Source organism: Prenolepis imparis, unplaced genomic scaffold, assembly GCF_030444845.1.
Source record: "Prenolepis imparis isolate NDT839.2.m4 unplaced genomic scaffold, iyPreImpa1.0 SCAF_13, whole genome shotgun sequence".
Lineage (NCBI taxonomy): Eukaryota > Metazoa > Arthropoda > Insecta > Hymenoptera > Formicidae > Prenolepis > Prenolepis imparis.
Genome location: NW_028141171.1, coordinates 10,847,800 through 10,869,278, shown reverse-complemented (window position 1 = coordinate 10,869,278; position 21,479 = coordinate 10,847,800). Strand labels below are relative to the sequence as shown.

The following is a 21,479-nucleotide window of genomic DNA, read 5'->3' as shown; positions in this document are numbered from 1 at the left end:
ACAAAACTTTTTTACAAGAAAAATTTTACGCTTTTGTATATACAAATATTAATTCATATATTGGCAAAATAATATTGAAGATTGTTAATTTAATTTTTTTATGTATTATCTTGGGGAAAAAAATGTATTGTGTGCAACAACGCCCTCTCGAGAAATAAGTTGGCTAATCGATTGAGAGGTTAAGTTTTCCTGGGTAATAATTTACTAACTTGGAGCAAAAATAAAATGTGTATGACAACTTGTTAAAATAAGAAAATTTTTTAAAAATTTCTTGCTATAAAATCGTAATAAATACTACATTATCATGGAGGAACAAAGCAAACCGATTGTAGTATTTCATCCAATTATTTCTTCCATACAAAAAATTGCTCTTTACGAGACAAAATCTGTAAGTTTCAAAATATATATATATATATTTTTTCAATTTAATTATATAAAATTTTTACATGTGCGTTTTTATATTTTGTAGCGATTTTATCTAATGGGATCGAATAATATATTAACGCGTTTTCGAGTCTTGAAAATTGACAGAATGGAACCAAGAGAATTGGTTGTAGTGGATGATAAGAGAGAATATACTCAGGATGAAATAAAAGATCTGGTGAACATGATAGATATGGGTAATCGAACACGAGCAGGACAACGCAACAATGTTGGCGGTGTTGCACGTGTTGTATCTGCCTTTGGAATTGTCGGTAGGATCATTAAACATATTCTTTCTTAGTGTGTATTGAGACATACAATTGATAATTGCACGTAATAAGCTTCTATAGTATATATGTGTATTAAATGTAATGATTTATATATAGTTATATATACATAGTGACACACACTTTGATTCAAGCAAATATCTTGTATTTGACATACGCACACTTTCTCTTTCTTCTTTTTCTATCTCTTCATTACTCTATACTATTGATACAAATGTTGAAGCTTAGGCTCCTCAATATGCTTTATGCTTCTTCATTAATGGTGTAATATTTAACTGCCCTACCATGCCATATATCATACATATTGTTACTAATATTATATTACTATATCAGACACTAAAAGCATCTTATTGGAAATTATTATTAATTGCATCTCATACAAGATTTAGTTTACTTACATTTGCTTGCTAATAAAGGCAAGAATAGTAAAGATCCTGCACCTAGTTCGAGTATATCAGAGGAGCCTGAGTCACAAGAACAAAAGCCACTGCATAAACCGACACAAACTAAATTCACCTGGAAGAACATGTGGCAGAGAGATGCTTTTCCCAGGCTAGTGCCAGCTTTTGCTCTTCTTGGTAAGGCATAATGAGCTTCGTATTGACAAAGCCAAAGGTGGTTAAACAGAATAACTTTGTTATAGAGATAATTAATAATGGGAATAAAGGGGTATGCAAGTTGCTTCTTAATGCATCAATGTACAAATTGTTATAAGCATGAATGAAAATAGTAGGTGAAATTATATTTGCGAAATATGTTGAATATTACTTTTGAAGGAATATGACAAAATATGCTAGATGGTACAGAGTTATTCAGTTAATATGATTTTTATTTAATATGATAATCCAACCAATTAGATTAGAGTAAGCACTATATAGTTAACAGAATTAATAAGTAATATTCGCAATCTGACATCATATTATATCTTGGTATGTACATAATCTTTCTCATGCATGGTGTGATATTTATTTGTGTATTTATATTTCTCGTAGGCGATGCAATTAAGCTGAATGCATGGGTAGTATTACACACATATAGACAGTGTGGATGCTATATATTTGTAATGTGTGCTTACGATTATGATTTCATATATATAAGTGTATTCAAAATCAAATAATTAGTAAATTATAATATTAAGATAGAAAAACATATTTTAAAAAAGTATTTAATATCTAGGTTTTATACGTTTCTTGGAGGGATATTATATAATCTTGGTCACGAAACGTCGTCGAGTTGCAGTCATTGGTCATCACACGATATATAAGATAGAAGACACATCAATGATATATATACCAAATGACATTGTACGAGTGTTCCATCCTGATGAACAGAGATATGTAAAAATGTTTCAAAGTATTGATCTCAGTAGTAACTTTTACTTCAGTTACTCATATGACATATCGCATACTTTTCAACATAATATGGCACCACCAAGGCATATTAAATCTGATATTCCTACCGATATGCCTATTAGGCAAAAGGAGTCTGAAGAGTCTGAAGATTCTGAGGATTTTTTTAATATGTGGGCATTTAGGAAGGATTGGCAGACTAAACGGTATGTTATGGAACTTTGATGTAAAAAGCTTATATTTCTTCATATATATAATTTAATTAAAGAAAATAATTGAATATTTTATCTAAATGCAATACATCATATATTATGGATATATAATCAATAATGATTTGGAATGTGATTACAGTGAAGGCGAAAAATATATAGATTATGGTATACGTAGCAATCCACATCGTCGTTTTGTATGGAATTCCCATCTGTTAAAGCCTGTAGAAAAAGATTTGCATCCTGACTGGATATTGTATGTAATACACGGCTTTCTTGGTCAATCAAATGTGAGCATTTTTGGGAGATCTATGTACGTTACTGTTATCGCTAGAAGGAGTAATAAATATGCAGGGACACGTTTTTTGAAACGTGGTTCAAATTTTGATGTGAGTGCAGAAGTGTATTATGGTATGCGTTTCTCATTAATACTTGTATGTTAAACTAATCAACGATTATATGAATATAGGGAGATGTCGCGAACGAAGTAGAAACGGAACAAATCGTCCATGATTCTGGCGTGAGTTCTTTGAGTAAAGGACGTTTCAGTTCTTTTGTACAAATGCGTGGATCAGTACCTGCTCATTGGAGTCAAGATGTTAGTAAAATGGTGCCAAAACCGACTATAATTTGTGATTTGTCTGATCCTTATGTAGAAACAGCAGGTATTAATATATGAAAATCAACAAATTATCTTTATTTTTATGCATATGACATTATTTTTTTTTATACATTGAAAATTATTTTAGGAGCACATTTTAATCAACTGTTAAAAAGATATGGATCACCAATAATATTATTAAATCTAGTAAAAAAACGGGAAAAAAAGAAACACGAAAGTACATTGAGCGAAGAGTTAAGTATGGCTGTAAAATATTTAAATCAGTTTCTACCTCCGGAGCATCATATCCAATATATAAGTTTCGATATGGCGCGTATGAATAAAAGGTAAGTTTAAATTATAACATGAAAATTTAGATAATGATGATTATATTATTACAATTTCTTTTTTTTTTTTTACAGAAAAGAAGTGAATGTTATGGGGCGTTTGGCAAATATTGCTTACAATGCTGTACTGAAGACTGGTATTTACCAATCACATAATCCTTACTATAATCAGAGATATCTCTTTTCACCACAAAACAATAACACCAGAAAACTTCACAAAACGAATTCAAATTCGACTTTATCGTCTAATTTAAATGATATCAAAAGCTCTATCAATTCTTTAACTAAAACGGATTATAACAGACAAACAAATTCTATACATGATTCCAATTCAAATACAGATGTTAATAGAACGAATGAATTAAATCAAATTGAGAACAAAGTGGCAGAATGTTTTGCTAGAAGAGGAACTGTACAAACTGGGATTATCAGAACAAATTGTGTAGACTGTTTAGATAGAACCAACACAGCTCAATTTGCAATAGGAAAATGTGCACTAGGATTTCAATTATGTGCTTTGGGTGTATTAGAATCTCCTAAACTTGAATTTGACTCTGATTGTGTGAGGATGTTAGAAGAATTATATGAAGATCATGGGGATACTTTAGCCTTGCAATATGGTGGCTCACAACTAGTACACAGAATTAAAACATATCGGTAAAGAATATAATTACATTTGCACGTGGCAATGTAAAATATATATAGATTTAATCACACGAAACTATTATTATTATTTAGAAAAACTGCTCCGTGGACAAGTCAGGGTAATGATATTATGCAAACTTTAAGTAGATATTACAGTAATACGTTTAGCGACCAAGAAAAGCAGCACACAATTAATTTATTTCTGGGTAAATAAATACATACCTGTAGTATCAGATCTTTATAAAACATTCCAAATTATTGCTTAATTAATGTATGTATCTTAGGATTGTTTGTACCTGAAGAGGGCAAACCTCCAATATGGGAACTCCTGACAGATTATTATCTTCATCATCCTCCTGCATGTCGCTACTCGCGTAAAAGAAGGCTTCTCACACAATGGTGGAATAAAAATGTATTGAAATGTCTTCCTTACGCATTCGATGAAATAACTAAATCCTGTTCAGAAATGGTACATGTGCAAAATTCAATGGAGGAAATGATTGACGTTTATTACGATTATCATAGGTATAGTATTACTTATTTGGAGACTTTCTATGTATATTATTAATTTATACTTAATTAAACAGTTCAATATAAATATTTTAGGCCATATGAATTGTCCTTGCTATCTGAGGTATATGCTTATAAAATAAGTCACTCTATTAGAGATTTTATGCCGCACTTTACCACCTGCTACAGTCCATTTGCTGTTCGCGTACGACCAGGTAGACGAAGAGAAGAAGCAGGTAATAAAAACTTAAATATGAAAAATCCATCTATGACTGGTCAGAGTAGTACAAGCAGTACAACATCCAGTGCAAGGTATATATAAAATTTGATCATTATATTTCAAAATTAATTGTAATCATAAATTAGTATTTATTAGTATTATGTGAATTATTTATTGCAGCTCAAGCGAGGACTCAAGTTCAGATGAAGATGAAAGTAATCAACAAATGGATGATTCTCAATTAATTATTTCTAAGGATAACTCAGAGCTTATATCATTCGAATCATTGTTTCCATCTATGAAAGAAGTATATGGTACACAACCAGAATATCCAAAACGAAATAATATTCTTCTTTATAAAAGGTAATAATAATATTACTATAAATATAAAAATAAAATTTTACTCAATGATTTACTCAACATTTTTTCTTCCAGATTTGTTCTAATAGGACGTAATGCAACATATACCTCGGATAGTAGTAACTTGCGGTCAAAACTAATCCAGCAAGCATCCTTTCCTGAATCTACAACTGCTGTTATTACACTACCTAGTGTTAAAGATACAAGCATAAGTATATATGAACAATATGTGAAAAGAGCCACGGTATGTAAAAATATGACACATATGTAATATTATATAATCTTGTAACCATAAACAATTTACAGTCAGGTGGTTCGATACCAAATCCAAATGATATGAATTTATATGAAACGTATGCTGCTCAATATAAACTGCTTGTGGAAGGAGTGAGTTCTGGATAAAACTTATTGTATATATTGTAAGTATGAAATAAAATAATAATTATAGATACTCTCTATATTAATAAAATATTATTGCTAATATAAGATCCTCTTACATAAAGCCACCATTGCATTTAAAATTTTAAGAATTGTATAGATATAAATAATCTTACTAAAAAAAAAATGGATAAGAAATCAAATAACAAAACATCGGTTTACCAGTTAAAGTTTATTGATGCCAGATATAAGAAACATATATTTCCATTTCCATAACATGGAAATGGAACTTTGATATTTAGTTTACTTCAACTTCTTCTTTGGCCGGATGTTATTTGTATGACCACACTTTTTCTTACGACAATTAGTTGCTCTAGGATGAAGACGAGCATAACATTTGCGACATATCATTTTGTCACAGTTATATTTCTGTGCAAGTATACGCAAAGTAGGTTCGATTACACCTCCTCGAAGACGAAGTACAAGATGGAGAGTCGATTCTATTAAAATAGTTATTGAATATTTATTGCCTATTTTTATCTCAATAACACGTTTAAAATTTGACATGCAATATATACCAAGGATAAATAATTCAATTGCTATATATAAAAGCTTTTGTGACTAATCTTAAATTCTATAAATTATAAAGTTGTGTATGCTAGTACCTTTTTGGATATTATAATCAGACAGAGTACGTCCATCTTCCAGCTGTTTTCCAGCGAAGATGAGTCGTTGCTGATCTGGTGGAATTCCCTCCTTATCCTGGATCTTGGCTTTCACATTTTCAATGGTATCAGAAGCTTCCACCTCCAAGGTAATAGTTTTACCAGTGAGGGTTTTCACGAAAATCTGCATGGTGGCTTTATCTAGATAGTAACAGAATTCAGAGGATCACAAATTTGTCACGACAATTATATGATTTTAATAATACAAAGAGCAATCTTTTGATAATCGTTTCGATAATTGCAAATTTTTGTTACTCGAAAAATGTTGCAAGATGTTACCGAGACTTGTTTCGACTTACAATTTCAGGAATAATATAACGAGAAAAAATAAGACTATGAAAAATAAACACTAAATTTAGAACCAGAAAATTTTCAATATTGTCAATGAAAAATGACTTGTGTGCGCATGTTAATGCATCGCATTGCATTTGTTTCTCACGCGACACTTTTGTTTAAGTATTCGAATTTTGTAAAAGAACGAAAGACGCTGCTAAATTTACGACAAGATTTAACGCTAAATGGGAATATCCATTGGGAAAAAATGCTTAATGATACACCGTACTCACCGTTCACGACAACGTGCTAACCACCAGACCCAACCTAAAAGAGATCCCAGTTATGGCCGTGCCGTCACTTCCGCCGGTAAACCGGAAATCGTGCGCGCCATCTTGGTCGCGATCGGGGAGTCCAAGTTTCGATACCTCGAGACTCGCGACTCGATACTTCTCGCGACTCGATACCTATCGCTCGTCGATACTCTCCTTTCGCGCTCATTCGTGTTCGTGTCGCGTCGCGTCGAAACCGCGCTTGGATTGTAGTCCCGTATTTTCCGCGATTATTGCTATCCAAAAGTGTTTCTCGCGCGCGCAGACTCATCGCGAGTGTCGTGAGTGTTGTAAGTGTCGTAAGTGTCGTGAGTCTCGTAAAGTACCGATCGTTCTAACATACGTTTTGACGGGTTAAATATCACGAAAGATCGCCGTTACTGTATCATGCCCGGTCGGCCATTTTATGTTCGCGTCCGTGATCGATCGAAATCTTCTTCGTACATCAAGTCCGTCGAAAAGGCGTTTTGTCACCGCCAGGTATGTTAATTTTCACAAGCGGCTGGTACTGAAAAGGAAGAGAAGCTTGTCGGATTGTCTATTTTCGAAAATTATAGCGCAACTGCGAAACAATCTCATGATATCACACGCTCATGTAACGGTCGCTTTAAGAGAACATTTTTTTCAGCAGAATGAATCGATCGTTATTTTTTTCACATGAAAAAATAAAACGTAACTACAGAAATAAACCATGCCGAACAATTTATATTGAATATGAGAAACTTTGAACCAAAGGTTCACGACTTTGAGATATATTCGCGTATTTCATACGGTTTAGAATTTTGCATTTGCACGAGATACACACACACACACACACACATATATATGTGTACATGCGCGTGTATGTGTCTTCTCAGAGAAGACGAAGGTCCCGCTCTTCGGACCCGCCCGGGCGATATGCAAATTTCAGTAGTAACCCTTAAACTTTACACCGTAACCTAGATGCTCATCTATGTGGAGAATAGGGAGATGTTTAGAGCGATTATACACGATTTACTAAGTCGTCGAGATTTCAATTGTGCAAGCAAAATAAATGATCAATAGCGGTGTATCGCTCAAGTATTTCTCAACATTATTGTGAAAAATAAATGAATTTAAAAAAAATATATTTAAAAAAATTATTTTTCGCAATAGTAATTATTATATATATATATATTTTTAATTTATTTATTTTTAACAATAATAATCTTGAGGAACTTGAGCAGCACATCGCTATTAATAAAATATTATTGCAAAAAATAGATAAATTAAAAAAATATATTATAAAATTATAATATTATAATATTATATATTATAATATTATAAAAAAATATATTTTATAATATTATAATATTACAAAAATATATATTATAAACTATAATTCGTTGATCTTTTTTGTGAAATTAAGGATTGGGTTTAACATTATCAAAGTTTTTTTCCTCCTTGAACATTTTCTTTTCTCCTTGAACATTTCTTTCACTATCGTTCATTTCTTTTATACCACTGCATTTCACACTAGAGAATAGATAAGAGAAAACACATAAGCGAGAGAGAAGCGAAAAATACCCTATAAATTTTGCCGTACAATAGAAGATTATGAAATCGTTGACGACCGACGATTAATCTATTGTACTTACGCTCGCAATATTTATTGGGGTGTATAATTCGCGCTTTTTCCACTTTTACTCGCGAGATTACAAATACGTGTTTTATTACTGTCATTTTAAATCTTAATAAACTTTCTCTTTTATCATTTTCAGTGATATATAATCGGCTTGACCGATCTATTAATTGGACTAATCGACGGACATTTGGCGCTAATCAAATTACTAGTGTCATGCAAAATGTACGATAACTGGATTTCCCTTCATTCCTTCATGGACTCGCTACGATTACGAAGAGCCAGCAGATTGTAATCCGATAGCTATATCAGAGAAGGAAATAGTCCGCGTCTCCGTACCGAGAAATCAATGGAGAGTAGAATTCCGCTTCCTGAATACTTGGTAAGTACACAAATTTCGAAAGAAAAATTTACTTTATTACTATTCGAAAAAAATATTGAGAATGCCTCGACTTATAATTTTCATTTAATGGCAATTCAAGAGATAATATTATTATATATTCGTTTTTGATATTTCATCTATACTATAATTAATATATAAAGAGGAGTAAAATATTTTACTTTGATTGATGTAAGTCCAAGTTATCGATCAATTAAATAAAATGTATATAATATGAATGTTTTTAATGAATTTTATTTTATTATAAAGTTATTATAAATTTATTATAAGTAATAATATTATATATGTACATATATATACATAGAGAAAATTTTCTCTTAGAATGTACCCTGAAAATCATGGTAATCGTGGGACAATATGGTATGAAAAGAATTTCATGAAAATTTCTCTGATTAATATTTATCACAATAAAAATAATAATATCTATTACAATAAAATATGTTTGATTAATTTTACTATACAGTTTAATAAAATTAATCAAACATGTTTTATATTTTATATTGTAATAGATATTATTATTTTTATTGTGATAAATATTAATCAGAGAAATTCTCATAAAATTCTTTTCATACTATATTGTTCCACGATTATCATGATTTTCAGAGTAAATTCTGAGAGAAAATTCTCTCAGTGTATTATTAGAAAAATATCAATGAAACCATTTTGATCGATGACTCGGCGTTATGTTAGTTAAAGCAAAATTAAATTCAACGATGTATGACAAACGATTGTGATTTCTTACGATCGTATCTGAGTGTAAAATTACGCTCATGCATATTATCGGCGATCATAATTAGAAGGAAACGGAAGGAATTTCTCTCCTTCATTGAGATCTCTGATCGAGGTCAAAGTTACATCTCTGACTAGATGTAGTCAGAATGATTGTGACCAATAAAGATAGGTCCATTGACCTAAAAAATAGTTGATTTAGTCGTGTAAATAACGCTATTATAAAATACGGGTAAATAACGATCTCAGATCTAATATTTGATATTTAACGTTAAAATGCATAGATAAATATACGCATACAATTCTTTGATTGTGTATGTGTGTGCGTTACCTAGTAAAATAATAAAAGAAATGAGAAGAAAACTTCTCTTTCGGGATTTTTAATTCACATATTATGTAACAGCATAATATTTATGATACTGGCATAACATTGACAACTCAGAAACATCGCGGAAGCAGCGCTTGTGCAAAACTCGATGTATTTACATAGCGACTTATGTATTGTAGTCGTGTAATGAGATCTGCAGCTTCTTACTACTGAATGCAAACGGAGCGCCGTGCTCCTTGTGTAAATAAGCTATGCTTACCGACGAGATAGCCGACCGGGCGTACGTATCACCAATCATTTGCCTAGGCTAATCAACGTGCGCTGCTCTTGTGATGTGGCTTAAATTAGAGGACGGCGAGCTCGTATCGCTATGGTTTCGGGCTGCATTTGAATTGTGTATGAGTAAGACTGAATTAATGGTTAACCCGACACGTGTAGCTGGCACGTTCATTTTGATATGACCCGATGATAAACTTTGCGTAATATACGGGTCATCTCTCGCGGCACTTCTTTCCCTTAAATAATCGTTATCATCTAATAAGAAAAAAAATTGATTAACATGCGCGTTTAATCCCTCGATAAATGCCGTCTACGAAAAACGTATTATTTCCATTTCCACACGTCAAGTGTGCGGGATAATAAAGCTTTCCGTCCAATCTTTTCACCAGAGATTATCGAACGATACATTTATAAAATCAAATACTAGTAAATCCGCAAGAGCGTTAACATAATCGAGAATCGCATTATGATCGTGACGCACGTGGCTACCCTTTATTTACGAAACTATCGAGTTTTATAGTAATATTTACTCTTCCCTCTAAAGGAAAGAGGATTTCAATTGCGAACAACGCGCTGCCGCTGTTATTCTCGAGAGTCGTCGTAATGTTGTTGTTCGCCCTCTTATCTCTCTCTTATTCGTCGTATTTGGCCAGGGGTAGTTTTAGCCCGCCGGTGGGTGAAGCAGTGTGTTTGGAATTTTTTTTCCTGAAAAATAAGAGTCTATACTGTAGGTAGACACGTAGGTGTACACAATATAGAGTTTAATTAAGACAGCAAACCTAGCAGAAGGAAGAATAATATCGATAAATTTTTTTCTATCATTTATTCAGTTGTAATCAAAACGTTTAGATGACATTTCGAATACCATTCTAGTGCATTACGATAAGAGATACGCGCTCCTTTATACATACGTAAAAAAGTAGTAATATATGTTCCGCGGCAGGCTTTACGAAACTTTACAATCGTCAGATATATATATATATATATATATATATATATATATATATATATATGTACAATACGTAAAGTACTCGTAATCTAAAAGGAACCCCGCATCGCTCTCTAAGGACAGATAAACCGTGTCTTTCGACCTTCCCCAGGATCTCTATGTTGCCTTTAACTCTGCATTACCAGTGAGCATACGGTCTCGGATATGAAAGTTTCATAACCGAGGGCGCCATGCACCGGGCCTCTGTGCAGCGCGTTATACCACTGGTACTCTCTTTCCGCGTTCGCTTTAATAAAATATTTTTATTTGTCATAAAAATAGACGACCTCGGACGCGTCGGGTCGCTAATACCGGTCGCCTCGGAAAATCTGAAGTCAAGCGGTAAAATGCGCTCGCGCATTTGCGTCACGAGAAATTGCTTTCTTTTTTTTTATTTTATTTCTTTTGGAGAACACCGTTTCGCCGATTATAAACAAAAGTTTTTTTTTAATCCGCTATAGGCAAATACTTATTGCAGCCGCTGTCCGTGCAATGTCAAATTAATTGGAGCTCACCAATTGATCGTACGATGTCAAGGAGTAAATAATTGATTGCGCACACTTTCGCAATCGGGTCACACGATACACCGGGGAACAACGTGCGAGATTAGGTCGCTTAATTCTCTCTCTCTCTCTCTCCTCCTCCTCTCATGAAAAATCCATTAATGATAGAGTCGCGGCGCGTTGACGTCACAATGTCCCAGACAAGGGTGTCAAACAGCGAATGCGCCAACGTCGATCTTAATCATGTTTATGCATCTCGTATCGTCACGCTTGCGATCTTATCAGAATGATATTTCTTGGTCACGTTAACGGCGTGTTATATTGAAACACGAAAACAGGTGAAGTTTACCCGCGGGCCGAACTAATAATGGAAAAGCCCGTCCGAGTTAGCAAGATCATTAAACTGCCGGTGTGCCCCGTGATACATCCGGGCGAAACTGAAGCCTAACTTAACGCGAACTCGTTCAACTACGGTTAACCTTTCATGACACTTTGACCTTAAATCACGCGTTTACCTGGTAACACAATGCGCCTGGATCGCCGCCTTCTGGCAGCGAGATGCGGAATTATCGGCTTTCGTTAACGTTGACCTCGACGCAAACTTTCGCGGAGCGCATTGCTCGCCTCTTTTTTTGATATTTTTCTTTGTCTTTTCTGTGTATATACAACAGCCGCGTGCCATTGTTTCGTTGCTTGAAAAAGTACAATTAAAAGTTGTTGCCACGAGAATCGAGCGTGGGATTTAATCTCAATTGTGATCCGCATCAGTAATTACGATTCATCGACGGACGAGCAGTCGCTCTGTTCGCTTTTATCTCGATTTCCGATTCGGATCTCACGTAATCCGTGCTGTTCCGTGGCTTTTAGGTGGGCGTCTTCGAAAGAAAGAAATCTTGCTGATAGTAATTCACCGACGTGTCGCAACTCTTGCATATATCGCATATCTTGTGCATACGCTTTTGTTGCCTTATTGTTAGCTTATGTAAAGTCATCAAGGAACTGACAAAAGTTATTTTCAGTATACTAATGACATAAAGAATACCGGTATTTACCTTACACTTGTAGTATTATTAAAACTTGCTAACGTGGCACTATTAATAATAACCACGAGATAACGCTGAGACTTGAGTTTCCCAAACAACGAAGACCGGTTTTGTTTTAGAATACCAGGTACTTGGCCGTCGTCGTGTATATGAGATCGTCTTACAAACTCTGTAGCGTTACATAATGTCGATCCAACGGAAACGCTAGCTTGTACGTAGGAAATTTTAGGTTTATGTTAGGAATATGCGAGAGAACTCGCGTGTGTATCCAGAACGTATATTAATATTTAAAAACTTATATTGTATTTGACATTTACTGTCCGTCATTATATATAATTAATTATATATAATAGAGTTTGAAACGATTTATGCATTGATGAATTATATGACTTTCCGATATTAATCACTATCTTCTATACAATGTATATTTATAGATTTCATTGTAAATTTAAAAATATTGATATATGTTATAAAATTTGTTGTTAGTAAATAAACATTTATGGGAATGAGTCAAACAATCACATAGTATTAGCGACACTCAGTGTTGAATAATTACATGAACATACAAATTATTCGCAATAGTCTCTCTCTCTTTCTCATTCTGTGTACATACGCGTGTGTCTTTTATATCAATGTATAATATTGCGCGATGCAAAGCGCGATCCGACACGGTTCCTGCAAAGTGTATTTTTGGTAAAAGCTGAAACAATATAAAAAAAAATTCGCCGTTCGGCGGACGAATAAAAAATTTAAATTTAATTTTGTGACATGCTTTCGGTCTTTCGTCAGCTCGCTCTTTTTCCACGTCGTATTATCGGTTTCGTATTATTGCCATGTTATGTTATTACCCCCAGTTCTCGCTTTTTTTTTTACGATAAGTCCCGTCTGTCGTCAAGCGGAGATACGAAACGGCAGATTTTTTTGCTCGTGTTTGCGAGAGGCGAATTGGGTAGCGCGCGTCGTACTCGTGCATACACGGGGGCGATATATATCGGGCACAGGACGAAAGGAGGGTGCAACGTGCAGTTTCGAATACGCATTGTAGGTGGATAGATAGGTGCAATCGTGGGCAGGTAGGACACACACGCAATGCAGTTTTGGTGGAAATTGGGTCAGCGAGTTTTCGGGTTAGAAAGAGAGAGCTGAGAATGGCTGATGCAGAAAGGCGAAGAGAAATGGAGAGGGTAAGAGCGATGAGAAAAATAATCGCGGGGGAGAAAAAGAGAAAGGGGTAGAGGGAAAGAGAGAGAGAAAGAGGAGGGCAATGGAAGGCTTCGAAAGGCAGAGCAAGCGAGAGAAAAGAGACGCGCGAAGCCTGGGTTCCTGGACCAGGGGTTGGATGGTTGTCGGTGTCGTCGGTGGTAGGGATGACCGCGAGATACCGTGGATCAGACCGCACGAGAAGGAGAACGCCGTTGCCAACGGTGAATCGAGGGCAGAAGATAGATGGAGGGAGGAAGTGAGAGAGAGAAGGAAGAGGCAGCAAGGGGAGTTAAATGTATGTAAATTAAACGTCCCTCGACTTTATTTAGCGCGAGAGTTTAAAGGCGCGCGAGGAGCGCGACTCGCTTCGCCTCCGCAACGGAATACTGTCGAATAAGGCAACTCGCTCGCGAATAAAGAAAAGGGGCTGCATACGCTGCCCCCGTATTCAGCTCTTGTTTTCCGCGACTATAAATTCAGAGAAGCCTTCGTTCTCGATGCTCTTTGTATATGAAATTAGGTGGCTCGCTTACCGTCTTTCGCCAACCGCCGGTAGTCTGGCTATACTCGACTGAAGTTAAGTAGCTTAAAATGGGAACGAGTTTCGCGAAATATTGCGCGCGATTACTCCGCCCGCTTTTGCATCATTATATTCTTTTATACCGCGAAATTGATCGTTATTTCGTTTGATCTATAAGCAGATATACATACAATAATATCTCAAAATAAATAAAAATATGAGAGAACAATTATACTGCATATAGCAATCTATCAAAAGGGGTGGAACCTCGCGCTAATTTGTAGTTGATGCCCTTTGTTTACCCGATCACCAGGCAATCAGGAAGAAACGCGATTGATGATTACGACATCGCGTTTATCGGATCAGTCTGCTCAATGTTGCAGCGGAGCAACAATGTTCTCCTGTTCGAGTTCGCCATCTCATTAGCGACGACGAAAGGGCGGTCACGCCGTTCTGTAATTAACGTTGCGAAGTGACGCGCGCAGGAACCGATTCGACGCGGACGGTACATCGGCCGGTATTATATCCTTTGATTCAAGGAACCAGACCGGAAGCGGCGAGCGGTCGCCGCCGGTCGGTTTCCGGCGTAAAATCGCGCTACCAGCACGTCATTTCGCCTCTCGCACAATGCGAGGATGGCGACGGTGAGGGTCGGCGTTTTCACGTCTATCGCGATAGTATTGTAATAGCGCGATGAATGAGCCCGCTCGTGCGTCGACGGGCAACGACAACGATTTCGTACGAGGCGGACAAACTTTCAAAGCGCTGAAATTGCGACTTATTGTGCCGACGCGGAAAATTGCGGATTCTATCTTTTCGCTGGTACGCGAATTGTTTTGCGCTGGTAATGAGGTATAAGCGCGCATTGCGTAAATGTACGCATGTATGCAGAGTGTTGTTGCCAAGCTCATATACACACATTTCTCCGGTCCGCTTCTCTAAAATTCTACTAGGCGCTGATTACGGCAAATTTGCAAGGGAATGATGTTGCTGCAATGAAAATCTGAAGCTTTACAATTTGATTTTTTAAAATAAAAATAGGCAAACATTACTGTAATTATATGCATACATTTCGTTTTTTTATTTAGATATCTCCACGTGAAAAATATACTCAGAATTCATATCTGCATACATCAACGCGTTGCATGTTCCGACAAAGTTTGAAGAGACTGCACATTTTACTGTCCTCGTAGGACCGTCTTGTTCCAAGCAGTACTGTCGAATCGGCTCTAAACCCCTCGCGCGGACCCCTCGGTCGAACTTTGCGAAAACCGAGGAGTCACGGAGTTGCGAATGCACCGGTCGCGCATTACGAGCTCGCAGCCGCTTCGTTCCGCGAGGTTTCCCTCAATAATGGAGCGGGCCAAATGGTCTAATTTACCCGGCGTCTAGTCGAGCAGCCTGAATATACATATGCGGCCGACGATGACGATGAAGGCGACGACGACGCGACGAGCACGTTGCACCGCGTCGCCCGACGGATAGGCGCTAGTTCGCTATATACTGCGTGTTATGCATACTGCACGCCACCCGCGCAAACGGACACGTGCTGACAGATATGCGGGCCACGTGTTTATTCCCCGCGCGCGCACCTCGCCATATATTCCTCGGTACGTCTCTTCATACCTTATTAGGCGTCGCCCAGGCTCGGTTCGTTCGGTCGCACTCTCCAAATTGGGTCACTTGAGATGTACGACGCGATCCAACATAGTTCGCGATTCGCGACACAACATACTGTGGATGTACATATGCAGGCACCTTAAACATTAAAATAGTATATATAAGCAAAACTACCCCTTTTAAAAATTTTTCATCTTGCAATTTGCACGTGTTTTTTTGATACTTTTTTTCTCGATATCTTTAAATAACATAGTTCTCTCCGATACCACGATTATTCTTAACAACGAGATAGTTTACGCAGCAAATTGTATTACGATGATCGAACGATACTAATAAGCTAGGTATTAATAACAGAGGTATGCCAGATGTGCAGGAAGTTCTGCGAGAGCGGTGATGAGTGGAAGGTAATTATAAATGTTATCTTTCGAATGCGGGATATGGTGCGGAACATGCTAGCGAAAGGATCCTTTCGAACATGAAACGAGAGTCAATATTAATTGACGTAGAATTAACTGTCTTTACTCGCCGCTGCTATAATCCTGCGCGCGTCCACTTTCCGAATAGGGTCAACCCAGCGAACATAATGCAATTTTCATCGCGAGACTCGCGTGCCGTGTGCAGGCGGTTTAACGACGAAACGAAGCGGTAAATGTTCTTTTTTTTTGTCCACGGTGGGAAAATGTTCCGCGAGGAGGAAAAAAAAAAAAAGAAATCGCTCCGCAAAAATAGGCATTAGCCAAGGTACGTTAATTTCTGCATTGAAAGGAGGTAGCGATGTCCCCTTTCGTTGAGAGAGAGACATCGACTTTCCGGACCCGTTTTCTGCCGTTAAGTACTTTATATCTCGCTGTGATGAAAAACTCGTTTGCGCAACGCGGTTTCATGCGGGACAAGCCAACGCTCATTATGCGCAAGCAATTTGACGCAGATATAAATAAAACATTAAACGCAGCCTTTCTCGCAGCGGGGAAGGAGATTTTCATACGAGCCATGACCGCATACACAATACGGGTGGAGTTATTAATTTAATCCCTCGCTCCGCGGTATGCGCGTTGCGTTTTGCGTTACATTACACAGTATTACTTTCATTCAAATTATAATTCGCGTTAAAGCGACGCACCCCGACGTCTCTCGTGATATCAATTTAGTTGGTACATCCGGGGCGCGTCGCGGATAAAAATCTCACAATTAGTAAATGATCGAAAATTTCCCTTATCGATAATCCTCGGACGAGGGATATCCTTGAGATCGATAATAATTCGTTCATGCAGCGGAAAATTTAATTTGCGTATAATTGAATATCACGGCGTTCGCCACCGCTCTCATCTCCGTCTCAGTCAGCTTCGTCGTACGGAAATCCGCGTCGAGACGCTACCGATGGATCTTGGATCGAGGACTCAACTCGAGGTATATAAGAGGAAGCGCCCGGTTAAATGGGATTTAAGAGCCCTGAAAAGAAAAAGTAACAAACGCGTCGCCCGTGCTCGAACCCATCGAACTTTATTACCAACCGGCAATACGTGTTATCGGAGATTCGCTTATCCGGGGTTTGAACGCGGGAGTCGATTAATTTCGCGGGGGTGTGCGGCGGCGGTGCCATCGGAAAATTTTCTAATTAGCCTTCATTACACCGCGAGGAGGGGGGCGGGAGAGAGGTTTCAGATTGGCTTCCCGTTAACGTAGTTGCTATATAAGTATAAGATTTTGAAAGGCGAAAGCGGGAGATGGAGGAACCAGAAGATCGTCGTCCTCTGTCGTTCCCTTTCTCGCCTTCTAAGCCCGGTAAAATGAGGAGGATGGGAAAAACGAAGGTGGAAGTATATAAAGTAAATAGCCGTCACCAGCGATCGATGCTTGGATATTAGGAAATTCTTCGATCCAGTTCATATTGGTGGTGTCTCCAGCCGGAAGCTATTAAAGGAGTCTCGATCACAGCTGGCCTTGGCGAACGATATCTGATTGGCTTATCGCGATGACGATAATTTGGTCTGGCTCACATCATCGCACTGATTGCATTGTGCATTCTTTGGTGTATCAGGTATACTTCGCATACGGAGGAAGGAAAAACGTCGATGGTGTCGGGAAGAAGCGAAGGGATGGGTTAAACGACGATCGATGAGTTGTATTAAGAGTAGACTTTTTTTCCCCTATATAGAACTTTTTCTAATTTTGTGGAATATCGCCCGACTCGATTATATCGGCAGTTTGTTATTTATAGCACCGCGGAGCAAAGGAGCAAGATATATCAATGACTTCTCGTCTCGAACAATGTAATGTATTACATCGCTCGACATTTGATATTAATCTTCCTATTGGAAATTGATAACTTTCATTTGCGATCTTAGCACGATATCTTTGAAACTTGATTTCGATTTTGTCGGGAGAAAAGACTGCGCGGGATAAAAGTTTAAAATAAATTTTTGCGATTATCGGTTTATCCCATGTTTAAATTATAAATTCATTAAATAATCATTTAATTTCATCTTTACAGTTATATTACGCGACTTTCTCTTTTCATTTTTCTAATGACAGATTATTATATATTAATACGAATTTCATTATTTATATCTCGAAAATTTATAATTAACTGGAACAATACAAGCGCGCGCTACGCGCGCACCATTCTCGATTTTGTGTTAAAAAGAATGATATTAAAAAAAAAAGAATATAAAGTTTGTTTAAACTCGACTAATATTTTTTCAAGAAATCAGCTTTAATTTGCTAATTAAAATTGAATAATATGACATATTATTTACAACATATTACTATTTTAATTTTTTACCATATTATTATTTTAAAATTTAATTAGCAAATTAAAGCGTTAATTTGCTAATTAAATTTTAAAATAATAATATGGTAAAAAATTAAAATAGTAATATGTTGTAAATAATATGTCATAATATCTTATTCTTGATTAATATTTTTTGACAGAAATCAGCTGATAACTGTCAAAAATATTAATAAAGCGAAAATTTGTTAATTAAATTTTAAAATAATAATATGTTGTAAAAATTAAAATAGTAATATTTTATTTTATTTTATTTGTTACAGGTAGCATTGCTGATAAGCTGCGCGCGCGATTCACGAGTGTCGAACGGACGTTGATTCGATCGTTTTTTCTCATTGCGCAATGTACGCGAAATACGCGTGCGATTCACGCGTCGCGTCGGGAGTGCCGTGTAAAGTTTCGCGCGTCGGGAGTGCCGTGTAAAGTGTCGGGCGATCGTAATTATTCGTGTTTTCGCGAGTGTCGTGAGTGCTACCATGGACCAAGAGAGGAGGAGGAGGCCCAGGGAGGCATCGGGCGACAACGGGGCAACTGCGAGGTATGAAAATAAAAACATTTCTTTTTAAACTGCATTGAAATATTCGACCGTTTCTAGACTTTCAAAATACCCTGTATACATTCACACACACACCCACCCACACACATGTATATATACATAATTTGAATATTTTGTTTTCAGATCAATGTGCTGTGTACTACGACTCCGCTATTGCACGTATCGGTGAGTGAGAAATTGTTTATTTTATAACATTTTTCTATAGCGATAATGGGGGTGTATGAAGCTGGCCTCTCACTTCGTGGAAACTCATAAATAATTAAGAGTTCTGGCTTTATTTTACTACTATTGAAGATAAAGCCAGAACTCTTAATTATTTATGAGTTTCCACGAAATTATACGCCAGCTTCACACATATATTATTATTTTAAAATTTAATTAGCAAATTAACGCTTTATTAATATTTTTTGATAGAAATTAGTTGATAATAAAGCGTTGTTTGCTAATTAAATTTTAAAATAATAATATGTTGAAAATATTAAAATAGTAATCTGTTTTAAATAATATGTTATAATATCTTATCCGCGATTAATATTTTTAACAGAAATCAGAATCTGATAATTGTCAAAAATATTAATTGAATTGAAAGTATTATAACATCCCTTTCTAAAAAAGCATGTTAAGTCGATTCTCGCAATTGTATCGTTGCATCTTTTCCGCGATGCTTATTGACTGTCTCGATTCGCGTTGTGCATTATATTCATAGCATCGAGAGAATAATAATAATCTGTTTTAAATAATATGTTTTAATACTTTAAATTCGATTAATATTTTTGACAGTTATCAGCTGATTTCTTTATAAGTATATAACATATTATATTTTTTACAACATATTATTATAATAAAAATAATAATATTTTGTAAGTAATATAATATGTTATAATACTTTATCCGCGATTAATATTTTTTGACAGAAATCAGCTGATAACTGTCAAAAATATTAATCGAGAGTTTAAAGTATTATAAAATATTATTTAAAATATAATATTATTTTATTTAATTTTATTTTGGACAAACTGTCAAACTGCTGACCCTCGCGATGACAGCTGCTCGATGCTATAAATATAACGCAGAACGCGAATCAAGATAGCAAATCAGCATCGCGGAAAGCGACACAATGTCAGTAACATGCTTTTTTTTTTAGAAAGGGATAATTTACAATTAATTTACAATCGATAAATTAACATTACAATTTTTCGCGAAATTGTATTCTCCGACAAAGATTGAACGAAAAGTTTAATGAGCCTTTACTCTCTGCTCGTTCGAAGACACGTGCGGTTATAAAATGGCGGCTGAGTTAAGCGGAATTGTGTTGCGATATATAGGATGCGTATCGACTGGCATGAATTTACATGTCTGGAGCATCGACTGCAGCAGCCGACGTCATCATAGAATTTTAGTCCCGAGGGGCAGAGAGCGCTAAACAAGTTTCTAACATGCATACATGTGTGCATAACTGCGTCAGTCCTGCCAGTTGATCGGTTATTCAATCAAGCTCTCTCTGTTCAGAAATATATAGAACTTGACACACACACACACACACTTGCACAAATTCGCGCTAAGGAAATCCGGTGCAAGCTGACGCTTAAAATGCGATTAAAGGCAAAAAATACTCGCTCTTGTTATTTTAAATGCGAAATTTACTTGGCAATGAATAATTCTATTCTAATTTTTAAAATACCGATCTTTATGAATGCTCTGGATATTATTAACATGATTTTTTAAATTTTACTATTGCGCACTCGAAAGTGTGATAATTGATATAATAACTTTTTTGTATTGAATAAATCAAATTATATTAAAAAATATAGAAGAAAGAGTAGGGAAATTTTCTCTGATGCTTGGATGTAATATGCAAGAGACATACTTAAATGTTACTTAGTCTTAACTCTGACATTCTTAATATATAATATCTCGAGAATGAATTTTCTCTAATATTTCCCAAAAGGACGTTACTCTCTAAGTGGTTGCCCAAGCGGATTAGCCGATGTAAATAACTGAGACCACACATTCAAGATAACCGTAATCCTCTTATCGCCAGCAATTTTCATATTTCTTTTATTATCTCCTGCAAATGTTATGGTCCATCGCGGCAAACCTATCGTCGCAAATCACACGTGCGATAAGGCGGCGTAAAGGGCGATAATCGTTACCGTCAAGAAGTCCAATGGAAAACGCGATCGCTCTTATACGGTATTCGCGGCACGTCGACTTTTACAACGCTTTTTCTGCCGTTTACAAGAGAGGTGTCGGTTAGCTCCGA

At 36.2% G+C, this 21,479-nt stretch overlaps 4 protein-coding genes across 4 annotated transcripts in view; 2 read left to right on the top strand and 2 right to left on the bottom strand.

Moving 5' to 3' along the window:
- The first annotated feature begins 65 nt into the window (after positions 1-65).
- Fig4 (polyphosphoinositide phosphatase FIG4) lies at positions 66-5,400 on the top strand. The gene is made up of 14 exons (XM_083053520.1): positions 66-388; positions 470-695; positions 1,127-1,288; positions 1,887-2,265; positions 2,411-2,657; positions 2,738-2,933; positions 3,018-3,216; positions 3,292-3,873; positions 3,955-4,067; positions 4,146-4,386; positions 4,468-4,683; positions 4,772-4,954; positions 5,027-5,195; positions 5,258-5,400. Exons 1-14 carry the CDS (start codon positions 305-307, stop codon positions 5,351-5,353), a joined length of 3,093 nt encoding a protein of 1,030 aa, XP_082909646.1. The 5' UTR covers positions 66-304; the 3' UTR covers positions 5,354-5,400.
- A 142-nt stretch (positions 5,401-5,542) lies between these two features.
- Positions 5,543-6,742, bottom strand: Rpl40 (ribosomal protein L40). Its single transcript, XM_083053528.1, has 3 exons — positions 6,621-6,742; positions 5,995-6,195; positions 5,543-5,829 (listed from the first exon to the last, which is right to left on the bottom strand). Exons 2-3 carry the CDS (start codon positions 6,182-6,184, stop codon positions 5,633-5,635), a joined length of 387 nt encoding a protein of 128 aa, XP_082909654.1. The 5' UTR covers positions 6,185-6,195; positions 6,621-6,742; the 3' UTR covers positions 5,543-5,632.
- Positions 6,743-6,878: 136 nt separating this feature from the next.
- The window catches only part of LOC145944878 (protein turtle), a 247,977-nt gene continuing 233,376 nt past the window's right edge, over positions 6,879-21,479 (top strand). The window contains exons 1-4 of the mRNA XM_083053508.1: positions 6,879-7,139; positions 8,399-8,641; positions 18,924-19,198; positions 19,340-19,381. The gene's annotated coding sequence lies outside the window, so the exon portion shown is untranslated. The remainder of the gene's footprint in view (positions 7,140-8,398; positions 8,642-18,923; positions 19,199-19,339; positions 19,382-21,479) is intronic.
- Positions 10,535-21,479, bottom strand: part of LOC145944884 (uncharacterized) — a 219,505-nt gene continuing 208,560 nt past the window's right edge. Inside the window, exon 4 of the mRNA XM_083053532.1 lies at positions 10,535-10,700. Within this exon, the coding sequence (XP_082909658.1) occupies positions 10,617-10,700 (84 nt within the window). The 3' untranslated portion in view covers positions 10,535-10,616. The remainder of the gene's footprint in view (positions 10,701-21,479) is intronic.